Source organism: Suillus discolor, assembly GCF_016758755.1.
Source record: "Suillus discolor strain FC423 chromosome Unknown F5147scaffold_31, whole genome shotgun sequence".
Classification (NCBI taxonomy): domain Eukaryota; kingdom Fungi; phylum Basidiomycota; class Agaricomycetes; order Boletales; family Suillaceae; genus Suillus; species Suillus discolor.
Genome location: NW_024541278.1, coordinates 230,801 through 243,097, shown reverse-complemented (window position 1 = coordinate 243,097; position 12,297 = coordinate 230,801). Strand labels below are relative to the sequence as shown.

Here is a 12,297-nt window from a genome sequence, read left to right as displayed (position 1 = left end):
GGAGGCGCGCATTCAGATGGCCAAACACTACAGGGAGGTCAGGCAGGGAGCAACCATTTGCACACTGTATCACATATTGTGGTTCATATGTGTGCTGCGCAGTCAGGAGATGTAGGATGTGAGATGCGGATGCACCATTATGTCCATGGCATGGAAATGCAACGGAGTCGAGCGCAGATAATGCATCTCTGAATCTGTCTCGTGAATCGTCAAATGCAACAGGTGATTGCATGAGTGCTTCAGAAGACATCAGCATATCATAAGATGTTGCCAGCCCATTTGCCAGGGCAGTTGAAGAACGCCATTGCCGCCTCCACCGGTTTCCTGCAGATTGGAAGATGTACAGTAGCACCATAAAGGTGCTGTCATATGCGCAGGACCAGTTGGATGGAGACCATCTGCACCCAGTCGTAGATGCCAATGGTGTGAGCTGCTGATAGACATTGGAGGGGACTGCTCATGGGGCCTCTTTGTACTTTGCGACCTTTCGTGGTGATGGCGAGGCACCTACTGGGCCCTCATGCGCAGGGTGCTTCCATCTAGACAGGACAGAAGCGCCTGTATCAAAAGTAGGCCTCATCTTCAATGGCCACACCTCTCGCTCAGATTCAGGATCAGGGATGCTGATTGCCTCACCTTCCAAAAGGTGGAGACAAACATAGGTGTTGTGCTTGAGTGCTTCAAACCATCTGACCTCCAACAACAAATCATATGGCAGTGGCTTGTTCAGCTGGTCAATTGTGACAGGCTCGGTGATACACAAACCATCTTGCGTCTGTGCACGGGAGGCAGCCACATAACCCGCAAAACCTCCCTCATGTAGATTGACAATGACTTTCGGAAGGGTCTTGCCTTGTGCAGAATGACCTGTGACAGCAAATGCGGGCTGGATTGGCAGTTGTTCGCATATAACACGCAGCTTCGAGGATGCATCCCTCGACCCAGGTGCCAGGGTAGTGAAAGACCATGAAATGGGGGTGATTGGGAAAGTGCCTACAGGCAAACCTGGGATTTGCACACGACTGCCTGCAAAGTTCACAAGAGCACATGTACAGTAAGTGAATCCATTTTTGCACAGTGCCATGTAAATCTTGCGTACAGTGCCCTGAGAACCATTAGCAACCCCGAGATCTGTTGACAGATTTCTTGATCGAAGTATGACTGGCATACTGACATATAAGGAAATGAAGCCTGGGAGGGCACCCGAGGAGCTGAACGCTGCTACATCAAGCCCAAGGAGGTGCTGCCGTACGTCTTGTGTTAATTCATTGGCCATATCTTTTAGTTTGTCATTGGCAGCACAAACAATTAGGCTGTCAGGGAGTATTGCACAGTTAGCAGCCGCCTTACAGGTGTTGAGATACTCCCGAGTCGCATTAGTACCCACAATAGCAGCTGCTTGTAGATTGGAGCTTGTGCCGAGGTCAATGCCCTGAGGGTTGCTCACAGACCGAACCATGCGAGAGTTAAACAGGTCGACATCTTCATACGTACATTGACGAATATGCAAACGTTGAACAGCAGCTCCAAACTCAGGGTCAGTCTTCATTCGCTGTTGTTCTGTCAAAGTGACAACAGTGTTAACTGATTTCCAAGCAAGCCTGCCCAACCATTTGAGAATCTCACACTTGCTCTGATTTGCATGGGAAGCCACTGGCGAGCACAGAGGCATACCACCTACAGGTGGAAATTGAAAAAAATCACCAGCATAGACTATGGTGACACCACCAAAGTACACATCTGGCCTTTCTTTTGCATAACACAAAGCGTGATCCATCTCACAAATGAGCTGCAAACTCAGCATTGAAGACTCGTCAATGAAAACCACCTCAACATGGCGCCATTCATCTCGCAATTGTGTTCTGTTCTGCACGCTGATGAGGACAGTGTAATCTTCTGCGCTCTCACCGGCCTGCCGGGTCGACTTGCCATTGCGATTTGACTTAGTCTTGATGCTCAGCCCTTTGTGAATCGTCATTCCATCAATCAATGATGCTGCAGAGCCCGTGGGTGCGAGGTATCGGATTTGATGCTCACATCTGTAGTGTGCCATTAACGCCTTGACTGCATTAATTACATATGTCTTTCCTGTCCCACCAGGTCCGGTCATGACCATCGAGAGTGGTGATAGTTCGTTCTTTTGCAATACATGTCTGTCGATGAACCACTCACATATGATACGAAAACAGATCTTCTGCTTGTCATTCAAGCCAAAGTGCTGTTCAAAGTGCAACATGATTTCCTCTGGCGTCGACAAGTCAGTAAGTGATGGAAGATTGTCAGGCGTTGAAGCCGAGGGAGGGCTTGTAGGTGAAGTGTTGGGCGCACCAGCAAAACTAGGATTTATAGGGGACACATCCGAAGCAGGGTTAGGAGGTGCAATACTTTGTTGTGCAGGATCAAGAGCATTCCGACGGCACTGGGATACATATTTCTCCTGGAGTTGTATGTGCTTTCGCCATTCTTTCAGAAGGCCCGTTGTAATCACTGCAGGTGAATGATGTTCACTTTCAGACAACGTACTCAGGACTTCAACTTTCCCTGACAGTTCTTTCTCGCTACATGCAACTGGCCTATCTAGCCAACCAGCCCCCCGAAGGATGATGTCTGCTCGTTGAACCTGCAGGTCTCGTGCACGGCCCTTTAATGGCAAACCAGGGACATCAAGGTCATCGTCATCCTCAGCACCATCAGTGAAGCTCTTCATGAGAGACTTAGTGAGAGCCCTGCCCTTCGCTGCTGCTGCTGAACGTTTGCACAGTCTGTCTGCATCCCTCTCGTCCTCACATTCATGTATGGCCTCCCAATTTCGCATGACATGGCACGCGAATTGGCTAAATGAGTAATTAGCGATGACATCAGTGACACGCTGCCCATCTTCAAACAAAGGTGAAGATACACTGAATGGCTTGAAGTGAGCTAGATTAAACAGCGCCCAAGGATCACCTGAGCTCTTCCGAGGCACTACCATACCCACAACTCGAGGTATCAAAGTACGCAAGCCCTCACCTCATTCAGCATTTGTATGTTCAACAAGCACGTGCGTCTGGTGCAAATCATGTCCATATTTCAGAGGGTGTCTGTGAAGCACACCCAATCGCGTGTCTGCCGTGTGTATGTTTTTATCACTCTTCTCCTTCAACTCCAGTTGAACGAAACGACAAAAATCGTAGAAACACATGTGCTGCAGTCCATCCCCTCGATACCAATAATGGTGTACCTGATTCATAGTAATCAGCCTGCCAGCATTGTCTGTCTGCACCGTGAGCGAGGAATGTTCTACTTCATCCGGACCATCGTCATCTGGCTCACCAAAATTGAAAGCATACTTATCTTTGATGTGCAACAACAACAGACCAGATAGCATGGCAACTGTCTGATGCAAGGGGATATCATCACTGAAACCTCTTAGATATCGCACGGCCTGCTGTGCATGGATCTGCTGCTGCCTGATGTACTGGGACACACACTTATGCAGTAGCTGTTTGGCACCCTCAACCTCGGAATCCTGAGGGTGGGAGGACACCTGTGTGATGGCTCGAGATAACAACAACAACATCTCATGAGTTTTGAGGTCAGACTTTGTGATGTAGTCTGTAATGTAAAACATTGCTACCTTAGCTGCTCTTCCAGACAGGATACACTTTAAATCATGATTGTGCCTACAAAACACAAGTATGTAAGGGTTGAAATAGTTCACGGTGCCATCGCGACACTTAAACACAACTGACTTGCTAGTTGCGTCATAGTACGATTCTTCTACGATCTCATGAGGAAATAGAAATCTACAATGATCCTCATGTCCATACTTGTGACAGACACGTTTGCAGCGATGTCATTGTAAGACTTCTCCGCAGCGCTTGATCTCAGTGGCCATCATAGAGTCCCAGTCAGTGAGCGCTTCTGATTGCGCGTCTAACACAGCAGGTGGTGGAAGAGGTGGGCATTGTGTACATGGTTCGAACACAGGATCAATGTCAACATCAATGTCAGGCAAGTGGTGATGTATAACATCCTCAAAGAATGCAAAAAACTGCTGTTGAAAATCAGGACATTCCAAGCGCTCGTGCAGCTCAGTAGGATTGACACCACCTAGCAACCAGATGACGAAGTGACCATGCAAGCTCCCTCGCTCCGTGAACTCATTGGTCCCATAAAAAGCTTCCAAGTGTCCAAGGATTCCACCACGCTCAGATGAAGCATGTGAGTCGAAATCCCAACTGAACAGATGAGTAAAAAGACAGGTTACCGAGAAGTGAAAAAAGTCGGCTGCAGCTACAGGGTCCTGAGCCAGGCAGATTGCTCTCTGATGGGCAGGAACAAGGCATGGATATCGCTGGGTTAAGTCAACTAACTCATCACCATACATCAGCTGAAACGTGGGGCTGTGAGACGCACTTGGGTTGCAAGTGAAGAAGATGTGAGGCATGCCAAAAAAACCAAAATAACTACGTATTTCACTACAGACAAACATCTTGGCTGATTGCAAACCGGGAATTCTTGCAGCTACCATGTTTACCTGGTTGAGTAGATTAAGTGCATCCCAGTCTTCCGCACTTAAGTTTGAATACCTATGCTCCTTTTGAAGTTGGTCTGCCAAACACGACAATGTGCGTGGAGATACACTGTTGAGGCGCCTGGAAAGCGATTCAAAATGTGAGCGCCAAACAGTGAAATGCGTGTGAAGATGCGCAGTCCGATGCTGGAATATATTGAGCACGACAAACATGTAAGTATGATGATAACGGAAAGACCAATCTGCCAGGTCAAAATAGTAATTGGCCTGTTTCTGAAAGGCTACAGGTGCGGGCCAAGAGTCATCATCAAAGCCTCCTATGCCAAACGGATAGAGGGTCGGGAACATTCCTGGGATGAGATCAGGATTATGATGCTCGTCTACAGGCTTTGAACCTCTAGGAAGGACTAAATCAGGCTCGCCAGAGGATGAATGCGCAGGAAGAAGATTGTGCAGGGCTGACGCTGTAAACGCACGACCAGATAGGCGGGTGCATTCAGGATCAGACACACCCATGCTTTCAATGAGGATAGTAGGCTCATTGACCTGCGAGGGGTCACCTGCATTGTCTGAGACAAACAACTCTGCTGGGTGCTTGGTGAAACCAGCTGTTTCCTCAGAGAATGTCGCAGATACATCAGATTCATGATCGTAGATGATACGATCGGCCACTCCAGGAACAGTGCCATCCTCAGGGTAAAGATTCATAACAGCCTCATCCAAAATAATATGTTCATACAAATGGTTATGATTGCACAGCCAACAAAGAAAAGACCACACTAACTGTTTGCGGATACGAAACAGTGTTACAGTAACATGGCATGAGTCCCCTGCCACCAGAACAGCCCTCTGCCACCGCACAGCTATAGACGATACCGGAGTCTCACCAGCTCTATGATGATAGATGACGATAGATGATAAGCGGCAACTGCTGGCTTAGATAAGCGGTCTGGACCACATATGACGACATAGGTCTAGATGACCTATTTACAGTTATCAAGATAGAAGGCAAGCCTCATGTTGCCTCATGTACTGATAGAAGGGTACCGCATGGACCCTATCTACAATAGAAGCCCGCCTCATGGACGCTATCTCTGACTCATGTAGATAAGCAGATTAGAACCCAGCTTTAGGCTGAGCTTAGATATGAAGAGTAGCCTTATATAAGGTCGAAGATTAAAGTAGACATTCCTTACTTTAATCTTACTAGGTTTACCCTTGAACTCCTTGTCCTGCTAAAGCTACCTGCTCGACATCGACTCGTACCTTCAGTGACGCCTCTCACTGTCTGTAAACCCTGCTATCATCTCAGTGTAACCCCTCGTTAACCACCATGAGCTATGTTTGAGTACGCAACCTTTGCTTGTCTGTAAAGGCCGACGACTCTCAGCACTTGGTACCACTGTCGTGGTTGTCGCTGTTTAGATCATCCTAGTCGCACACGACCGTGTGTCATAACAAACAGAGTCTTGAGTGACTGCGGTGTCAGCTTCAATGGCCCTACAAACACCACCATCAACATGCCATTGATGTCTGCAGGAGTGCGAGGTAGTACCTCGGCAGTGGACACTATGTTTGTCTCATGGGCACAGGTGTTTCCATGAAAAACCAAGGGTTGCGCAGGATCACTTGACTGATAGAGACGAGTAACATGCGCCATATTCCTGTAAATGGCACAGACCATCTCCTCCACCCAAGTGAGGTCGCAGAACTGTGCCAGGAGATGGCCTTGATAGAGCTTGTTCGCCAGAGCAAAACATGGCATCTTGGCACGGGAGAGTGACTTAAAACACTGGCCGCAAACATTGAGAGTGGTGCTGTCCAGGGTACAGACCAGAATACCTGTCTTGTCCAGCATAAGACCATTCAGTACGCTGCACTGATAAGTGAATTCTGAAGACAGGGTCTGAACAACACACTTGGCTGTGATGAATGGGTCATTCAACTGCAGTAAATCCAGGCTCAAAGAAAGATCAGCGTCAGCATCGACACGCAACTCATTGATGCTGCGAACCTGGCGCGAGCACACCGCGCACACTACACCAGGTCGCCAGCACGAACCATCCACGTAATCCCGCAAGCATTCCATGACAACATTGCGGGGAACGACTTTCGGCCATTGCGCAACGATCTCTGCGTTAAACTGACTCAGCTGCGCAGCCGACTGTTCTTTGACAAGCTTACAATGTAGCTTGCGTCTCTCAGGTAAGGCAACGATGGGCTGCTCCAAGCGATCGATAAGGATGGAAGAGAATTCTATGCACAACACGAGGGACGACATTGACATGCGCGTAGTGGGAACTGCAAAGGGTGCCACACAGAGCACATCGACTAGAAACATGTAGTCTCCGAGAGACTGTAAGTGCGAGAGACGTTGCTGAACCTGCTGAACCAGAGCTGCGCAACGCTTCCTCTTTGATCTCATGGCATATGCAGGACGACGGGAGCGGGGAAGAGCACCAAAACAATCCACGATGTCTCCGCCATCCAGTTTTTCCAGACGCTGTACCAACTCTTTTGCTGGCAGCAATGCCCAGGACAATGGCTGACGCGCATCAGCATCGAGCTCTATCTGCGGCTGAGGGAACATGGTACCATTAAGGTCAGAATTCGTGGCGCTGTCAGGACCATGGTGTGGGATATGGCCTGGTTCATGGTTCAGAGTAGGGTCTGGTTCATGGTTCAAGGTAGGGTCTGGTTCATGGTTCAGGGTAGGGTCTGTTTCGTGGTTCAGGATATGGTCTGGGTCAGCCAAGCGAGTATGATACGGACGGCGCAGTGCAGCCGCAACAGCCTCACCATACAGCATCTCGAAGTAACCCGAGACAACGCACAAACGAGATACGGATGGCAAGTCACGTCGGATATACGGGAGACAACGAGCGAACAACACCTCATTGGGTGCAGCGCTCAATTCAGCGCATAAGCGACTGAAGTGCGATAGAATGGAGTTAATGGATTCAGGACGGGTGCGCTTCTTCGGCACGAAGCTGACTGGTAGCTGACGAGCTGCGTCTACAACGACAGGTGCAGGCAAATCTGATAGAGACGTGGAATAATGGGGATCGGGATAGAAGAACCACGGGGATCATCGCCAACCACATTGGCATACAGGGCACCGAGGTCAGGCATCTGGCAGGAGGCGACAGATGCAACAAACACTATATAGGCGGGACCATGCAAAATCATGTGAAAATGAAACGGTCAAACGCGGCGTCAGGCACACGGTGAGCGCCGAAAAACTGGTGGATCGGAGTGCAGAAAATTAGACAGAGAGGGTGATTTTTGTATTCGACTAAGCCCTCCTCCACTAACGAACATTAGATGCAAGCTTCTGTTTGCTCCTGCTTCTCGTCTTCGAGAACAACTAGTGACTCACCCCTCGTTGTATCGAAAGCACTATGGCCCATGGGATATTGACTTTCGTAATATGGTGTAGCCGTCTTGTAGCACATATAGGTATCATGCTTTTTCAGGCTTCATGAGGGCAGACATGGACAATGGTGCACGCGTGTAAGCCAGTTGGCGTGAGTCCGAGTCAAGAATGGGAGGTTGAACGTCGAAATTGAATGATGGCATGGTGTAGTACATGAGTGAGCTGTGAACGTCTGATACAGACCACTGGATAGGTGGAGTGGTGATTGCGGGCTTTGTTGATCATGCGGCAAGGCCCTCGACATCCTCACGTACTTCGACATTGCTTCGGTCCAAAAACCGGAGGAAGCGTGTCTGGCAGGTGAAGGTGGGCCAAAGAGTCCAGTGCGGGGCATGATGTAACATTCCTGGAATGGTCGGAACAGATAGAACGTCGATGATGTGGCTTTGTTGAGCTGCCAAATTTTTTTGAGCTGTACGAGCGTGTTTCAGAGAGCTCAGACGATGCTTCGCCACCGTGCGGAGTGCTGCTGAGCATTGCCGAACAGGGGAGATTTATCTGAACATCCAGGGTACTAACATCTGAGCATCGCATACCAAATATAAAACGGTTACGCCAACACACCCAGAAAGGGACATTGTCAGCGACACCCTAAGACAAATCTGAAGGCTCCGGCAAAGTTCCAAAAGGAAGAAACCAAATAGATATTACTGCGGTGGTAGAACAGATAAGAACGAAAGCGAGGAGTAAAACCGTAAACAAGTACATAGTCATCATATATTCGAGGTCCGCTAGTCCCGGAGAGAGGCGGTCCGTCGTTTTCATCACAGACATGCAAGGACCAGCACCAGTACTTCAGCGACTCGGCTCACCATAATTAGGCGCATCGGTAAATGCCGAGTCGTCATGTTCACGTTCCGTCAAGGTATGGGGTTTTCAAGAGCCTCCCAAGTGGGTGACATATCCAGTCCAGTCACATCTTGTCGAAGCAAGTTCAGGTATGATTCTCACCCGCAAAAAAAGCGGTTTCATGTCACTCACGGACTGCCGCTAGCAAATTCATCCATGGCTGCGCTACCCTACTGCCTAATCGCGTAGATCTCGTGCCCTTCTGGCTGCCTCAAAGTAAGCGGAAGAGCCTGCTTCCATCTTATTTTCTTGCCTCATATCATTCACAGTGGACACGGATATCCTCAAGCCCAATACTGGATACCTCACAGTCGAGCGTCCGACAAGGAATACTCCTGATTTTCAGTCCGGTATTCTCTCGTCCATCTCGCCCGTTTTGCCGGTGTCTCTGAAGGGGAGGAAGATGAAGAGATGGACTTGGCGCCTGCTAGAGACGAGTTTCGGCGCACGGGGCTGCCGCATGAGGACGTTGCGGCTGCTATCGCATTTCGTGAAAAGTCTCTCAAGGAACGTGAACCTGCATCTCAGTCCAGGGGAAGCAGCAGCACTCCTGAAGTGGTATACGATGAACGCACGCCGTTGTTGAAGCTGTCACAGCCTCCGATGGCGGAGAGGAATGTGTCGATTGACCCGCTTGCGCCGTCTTCTGCGTTCGATGAGCGTCTGCGTGAGCGTTTACAGGCGAACAAGAATGTGCCGCCGCGTGTACAGGATGGTGAGGTGCAGGAGGCTGTAGGTCGGGACGAGGAAAATCTGCGAGAGGATGAGCGTTTATTAGTGAGGGATTGGTGCGTGCCATCTGGCAAGCGGATTGCAGTGCCTGTTCGTATCGAGCCCAAGGTATATTTCGCAAACGAGCGCACGTTCTTGGTACGACTTTTTTGCATTAGGTGAACGTGTTCGTCTGCTGATGTTTGTCATGGCAGAAATGGCAGAGCTTTGCGGTGCTGATCGGCACTATCGCAACGACGTTATTAAACTTCGTACCTGCAGATGATCCACGGGGCCTGATTAGCGCTGCGCTATTCACTCTGGCTGCACTGCTCGCGATCGCCTATTCAGCGATCATCTTCGTGTACCGAGCGCTTCGTCTGCGTGCACGATCGGCGGAAGGGCTTTATTGTGACAAGTACGGACCGACTATTCTTTGCTTTGTGATGTTGGCTGCGCTGGGGACCAACATTGGGTTGAGGGTAGCGGATATGTGATGACATGAGGATGAGCCTTGGACGCTGATAACGGTTATACAGCTGATGCGAGGAACTCGTTTCCTCTTTAAGGTCTGTCCTACAAGAGCTTAGCCGCAATGAACAATTTTTGTTTCCAATTCCGTGTGATTCGCACTGCGCAGGGGACCAGATCTCATCGGCCAGAAGTCAGTGATGTTGGTGTTACAAAATGTGTTCACATGTGGTGCCAACACTGCTTCTGCCAAAGATGGTTCACATACTCGTTCCTTTCTTCGCGTTGTCCCATGTTAACGAGTTATTGTGCCTCCGAATCCCGTCCCCGTCTGCTTGCGAAGAGTTATGTAACCCTCTAAGCACAGCCCAACCTAGCCATTGTCAAACGAACGGAGCTTCCAGGGAACGAGTTCATAAATTTTCTAATACAAGAACCGCCAACTTGGTCTATGCTATACGTTGACCAAGTTCACCTTTCACCCACACCCATTCTCTACCAATATGTCAACAATCTCAAATGATCCCACTTGGTGGCCGGCCATCAATGTATATCGTTTTGCCAGCTATTTTTCAGGTTCGTAGAGAGCAATAGGATGTTGACGCTGAGCGCTGACTCCGATGTCTCAATCTAACCTTGGCTCCGGTATCGCAGTTGCCGCCTTTGTTGCGGTGACGTATGATTGGTGTGAGCACGATAATATTAGAGGATTGCTGATATCTTACAAGTATTTTCAGCACTCACATTTGGACAAGAGGTATGTCAATACTATCACTGGAACCCATCTTGCTAATAATCTTTTTGTAGGTTGAACTCATCTGGGTGAGTAGAGTCTCATGTCAGAGGGAACACACATGAAAATGCACTTAATTACAGAGGCAACACTGGTCCCTGATGACAGTTCTGTACCTCAGTGTATGTAGCTTGTGTGTCGCAGTTATCATGATGTGCTGACTTGAAAGTATTCTAGACGCGCTATCTTGGAATGTTATGTGCTGCGTATGTTCGGAAGGCTAAACAATCGATGTTGTGCTAATCATCTATGTCTCGTAATCAGCATGGCTATCCTGGGTATGTTGTCTTAGTATATTTATTTTCTTCGCTTCTTCTAACCAGCGGCGTGCAGTTAATGTTCCGACCATCTGGCTGACAGATACAGTGAGTCTTCTGCACAGATGCCTGCTATTCCCCTTTAATTAACCGTGGTGCCTTGTAGCAGTGGGTTTGGTTCTTTACTACCAACTTCTTGGTTCGCTAATAACTGCCACACTATACTGCCACAGATGTAAGTCTTTGGAGTGGGTGTTATCCGAGGCTGGTCACTGACTGGATTTGTCAGGCTTCATTATATACGTCGTACAGAATTGGATGGTTGTGTTGGTACCTGCACTGCTGTGGGGTGAGCTTGGCGCTTGCGAGACCTCAGGAATATTCAACTTGACTGAAACATGCTGCAAGTCATCATCATCACTCGGTTGCATGCCATGTATCAACGATCCAGAAAGATCCTGATATTTCTCGTTGTCACCTTCCTGGCGATCACCACTTTTGATGGAGTAAACGCCGTTCTGATGACCATACATATCTCAGGAGGTACGCTTAATTATGGATAAAAACGAACGTGCATAGGGCTCATTGATGGACACCAGAGGAACTCGTTCTCTCCGGCACCTACCAGTGCACGATTGGCTTTAGGAGAGATACCCTAGTTCTGAATTCTGCTGCTTGGATACTCTCCATTGTATGGGAGGTCCTCACACTATGTCTCGCAGTCTGGATTGCGGTAAAACACTTCCGTGAACTGCGATTACATGCGGCAGGAGGGATTATCGGGGACTGTTTTACGGTGTTGATGAAAACTCACGTGGTTTACTTTGCGAGGTAAGTTCATATCGTGATTATTGTCCTTTTTTTCACTGAAGTGTCGGATATGATAGCTTTGTCGCTGTCTCTTGCTTCGAGCTCATTTTCTATTTCTCTCCAACATCATCGACGGTATGTCAATCTTTCACTTACCTCTACATGTGACCACGTTCTATCATCTCTACAGAGTCAATATCTCCTAGAAGATGAGACTGTTTTTGGCTTGTTGCAGATTTTGGTGGTCGTGCAGATGTCCGTGCTAGGACCACGGCTGATCCTTGGCGTTCGAGAATATCATGCCAAACTCGTGGCTGACTCCGATGCAGCAACCGGCATGATCTCAATCGCTTTCCAAGAGCGCGTGCATATATCGACTAGCAGTAGTGTGTAATGCTCAGTGAAGTTGGCGCGAACGGTTGTCTAGTGCTTGCAGGAAGCACGGGAATTCTTT

General features: G+C 48.7%; 8 protein-coding genes across 8 annotated transcripts; 2 read left to right on the top strand and 6 right to left on the bottom strand.

The window, feature by feature from the left end:
• Positions 1–715: 715 nt before the first annotated feature.
• Positions 716–1,192, bottom strand: F5147DRAFT_528712 (uncharacterized protein; the record flags this gene model as incomplete). Its single annotated transcript, XM_041430046.1, has 1 exon — positions 716–1,192. A coding segment is annotated over one exon (477 nt), but the record flags the coding sequence as incomplete, so codon positions are not given.
• A 264-nt stretch (positions 1,193–1,456) lies between these two features.
• F5147DRAFT_528945 (uncharacterized protein) lies at positions 1,457–1,765 on the bottom strand (the record flags this gene model as incomplete). The annotated part of the gene is made up of 1 exon (XM_041430050.1): positions 1,457–1,765. A coding segment is annotated over one exon (309 nt), but the record flags the coding sequence as incomplete, so codon positions are not given.
• A 159-nt stretch (positions 1,766–1,924) lies between these two features.
• On the bottom strand, positions 1,925–2,236 carry F5147DRAFT_577850 (uncharacterized protein; the record flags this gene model as incomplete). Its single annotated transcript, XM_041431420.1, has 1 exon — positions 1,925–2,236. A coding segment is annotated over one exon (312 nt), but the record flags the coding sequence as incomplete, so codon positions are not given.
• Positions 2,237–3,379: 1,143 nt separating this feature from the next.
• Positions 3,380–3,790, bottom strand: F5147DRAFT_526214 (uncharacterized protein; the record flags this gene model as incomplete). Its single annotated transcript, XM_041429995.1, has 1 exon — positions 3,380–3,790. A coding segment is annotated over one exon (411 nt), but the record flags the coding sequence as incomplete, so codon positions are not given.
• A 351-nt stretch (positions 3,791–4,141) lies between these two features.
• On the bottom strand, positions 4,142–4,933 carry F5147DRAFT_529694 (uncharacterized protein; the record flags this gene model as incomplete). The annotated part of the gene is made up of 1 exon (XM_041430056.1): positions 4,142–4,933. A coding segment is annotated over one exon (792 nt), but the record flags the coding sequence as incomplete, so codon positions are not given.
• Positions 4,934–5,167: 234 nt separating this feature from the next.
• Positions 5,168–7,427, bottom strand: F5147DRAFT_802633 (uncharacterized protein; the record flags this gene model as incomplete). The annotated part of the gene is made up of 2 exons (XM_041443300.1): positions 5,168–5,295; positions 5,960–7,427. Coding segments are annotated over 2 exons (1,596 nt in total), but the record flags the coding sequence as incomplete, so codon positions are not given.
• A 1,271-nt stretch (positions 7,428–8,698) lies between these two features.
• F5147DRAFT_837377 (uncharacterized protein) lies at positions 8,699–10,128 on the top strand. The gene is made up of 5 exons (XM_041444062.1): positions 8,699–8,890; positions 8,947–9,017; positions 9,071–9,151; positions 9,205–9,671; positions 9,728–10,128. The coding sequence occupies exons 1-5, from the start codon at positions 8,799–8,801 to the stop codon at positions 10,007–10,009; spliced, it is 993 nt and encodes a 330-aa protein (XP_041292264.1). The 5' UTR covers positions 8,699–8,798; the 3' UTR covers positions 10,010–10,128.
• Positions 10,129–10,556: 428 nt separating this feature from the next.
• F5147DRAFT_837376 (uncharacterized protein) lies at positions 10,557–12,293 on the top strand. The gene is made up of 11 exons (XM_041444061.1): positions 10,557–10,670; positions 10,721–10,740; positions 10,791–10,805; positions 10,860–10,898; positions 10,954–10,982; positions 11,041–11,054; positions 11,323–11,382; positions 11,442–11,576; positions 11,633–11,864; positions 11,921–11,978; positions 12,034–12,293. The coding sequence occupies exons 1-11, from the start codon at positions 10,604–10,606 to the stop codon at positions 12,235–12,237; spliced, it is 873 nt and encodes a 290-aa protein (XP_041292263.1). The 5' UTR covers positions 10,557–10,603; the 3' UTR covers positions 12,238–12,293.
• Positions 12,294–12,297: the final 4 nt, after the last annotated feature.

What these genes read in the sequence shown, in the direction of transcription:
- F5147DRAFT_837377 (XM_041444062.1), top strand. Translation starts at nt 8,799, where the DNA reads ATGTTCACGTTCCGTCAAGGTATGGGGTTTTCAAGAGCCTCCCAAGTG. An exon ending in TACTCCTGATTTTCAGTCCG is followed by an intron (nt 9,152 to 9,204) that starts GTATTCTCTCGT and finishes AAGGGGAGGAAG; the next exon opens with ATGAAGAGATGGACTTGGCG. An exon ending in CAAACGAGCGCACGTTCTTG is followed by an intron (nt 9,672 to 9,727) that starts GTACGACTTTTT and finishes TTGTCATGGCAG; the next exon opens with AAATGGCAGAGCTTTGCGGT.
- F5147DRAFT_837376 (XM_041444061.1), top strand. Translation starts at nt 10,604, where the DNA reads ATGTCTCAATCTAACCTTGGCTCCGGTATCGCAGTTGCCGCCTTTGTT. An exon ending in TGACAGTTCTGTACCTCAGT is followed by an intron (nt 10,899 to 10,953) that starts GTATGTAGCTTG and finishes AAAGTATTCTAG; the next exon opens with ACGCGCTATCTTGGAATGTT. An exon ending in GGTACCTGCACTGCTGTGGG is followed by an intron (nt 11,383 to 11,441) that starts GTGAGCTTGGCG and finishes ACATGCTGCAAG; the next exon opens with TCATCATCATCACTCGGTTG.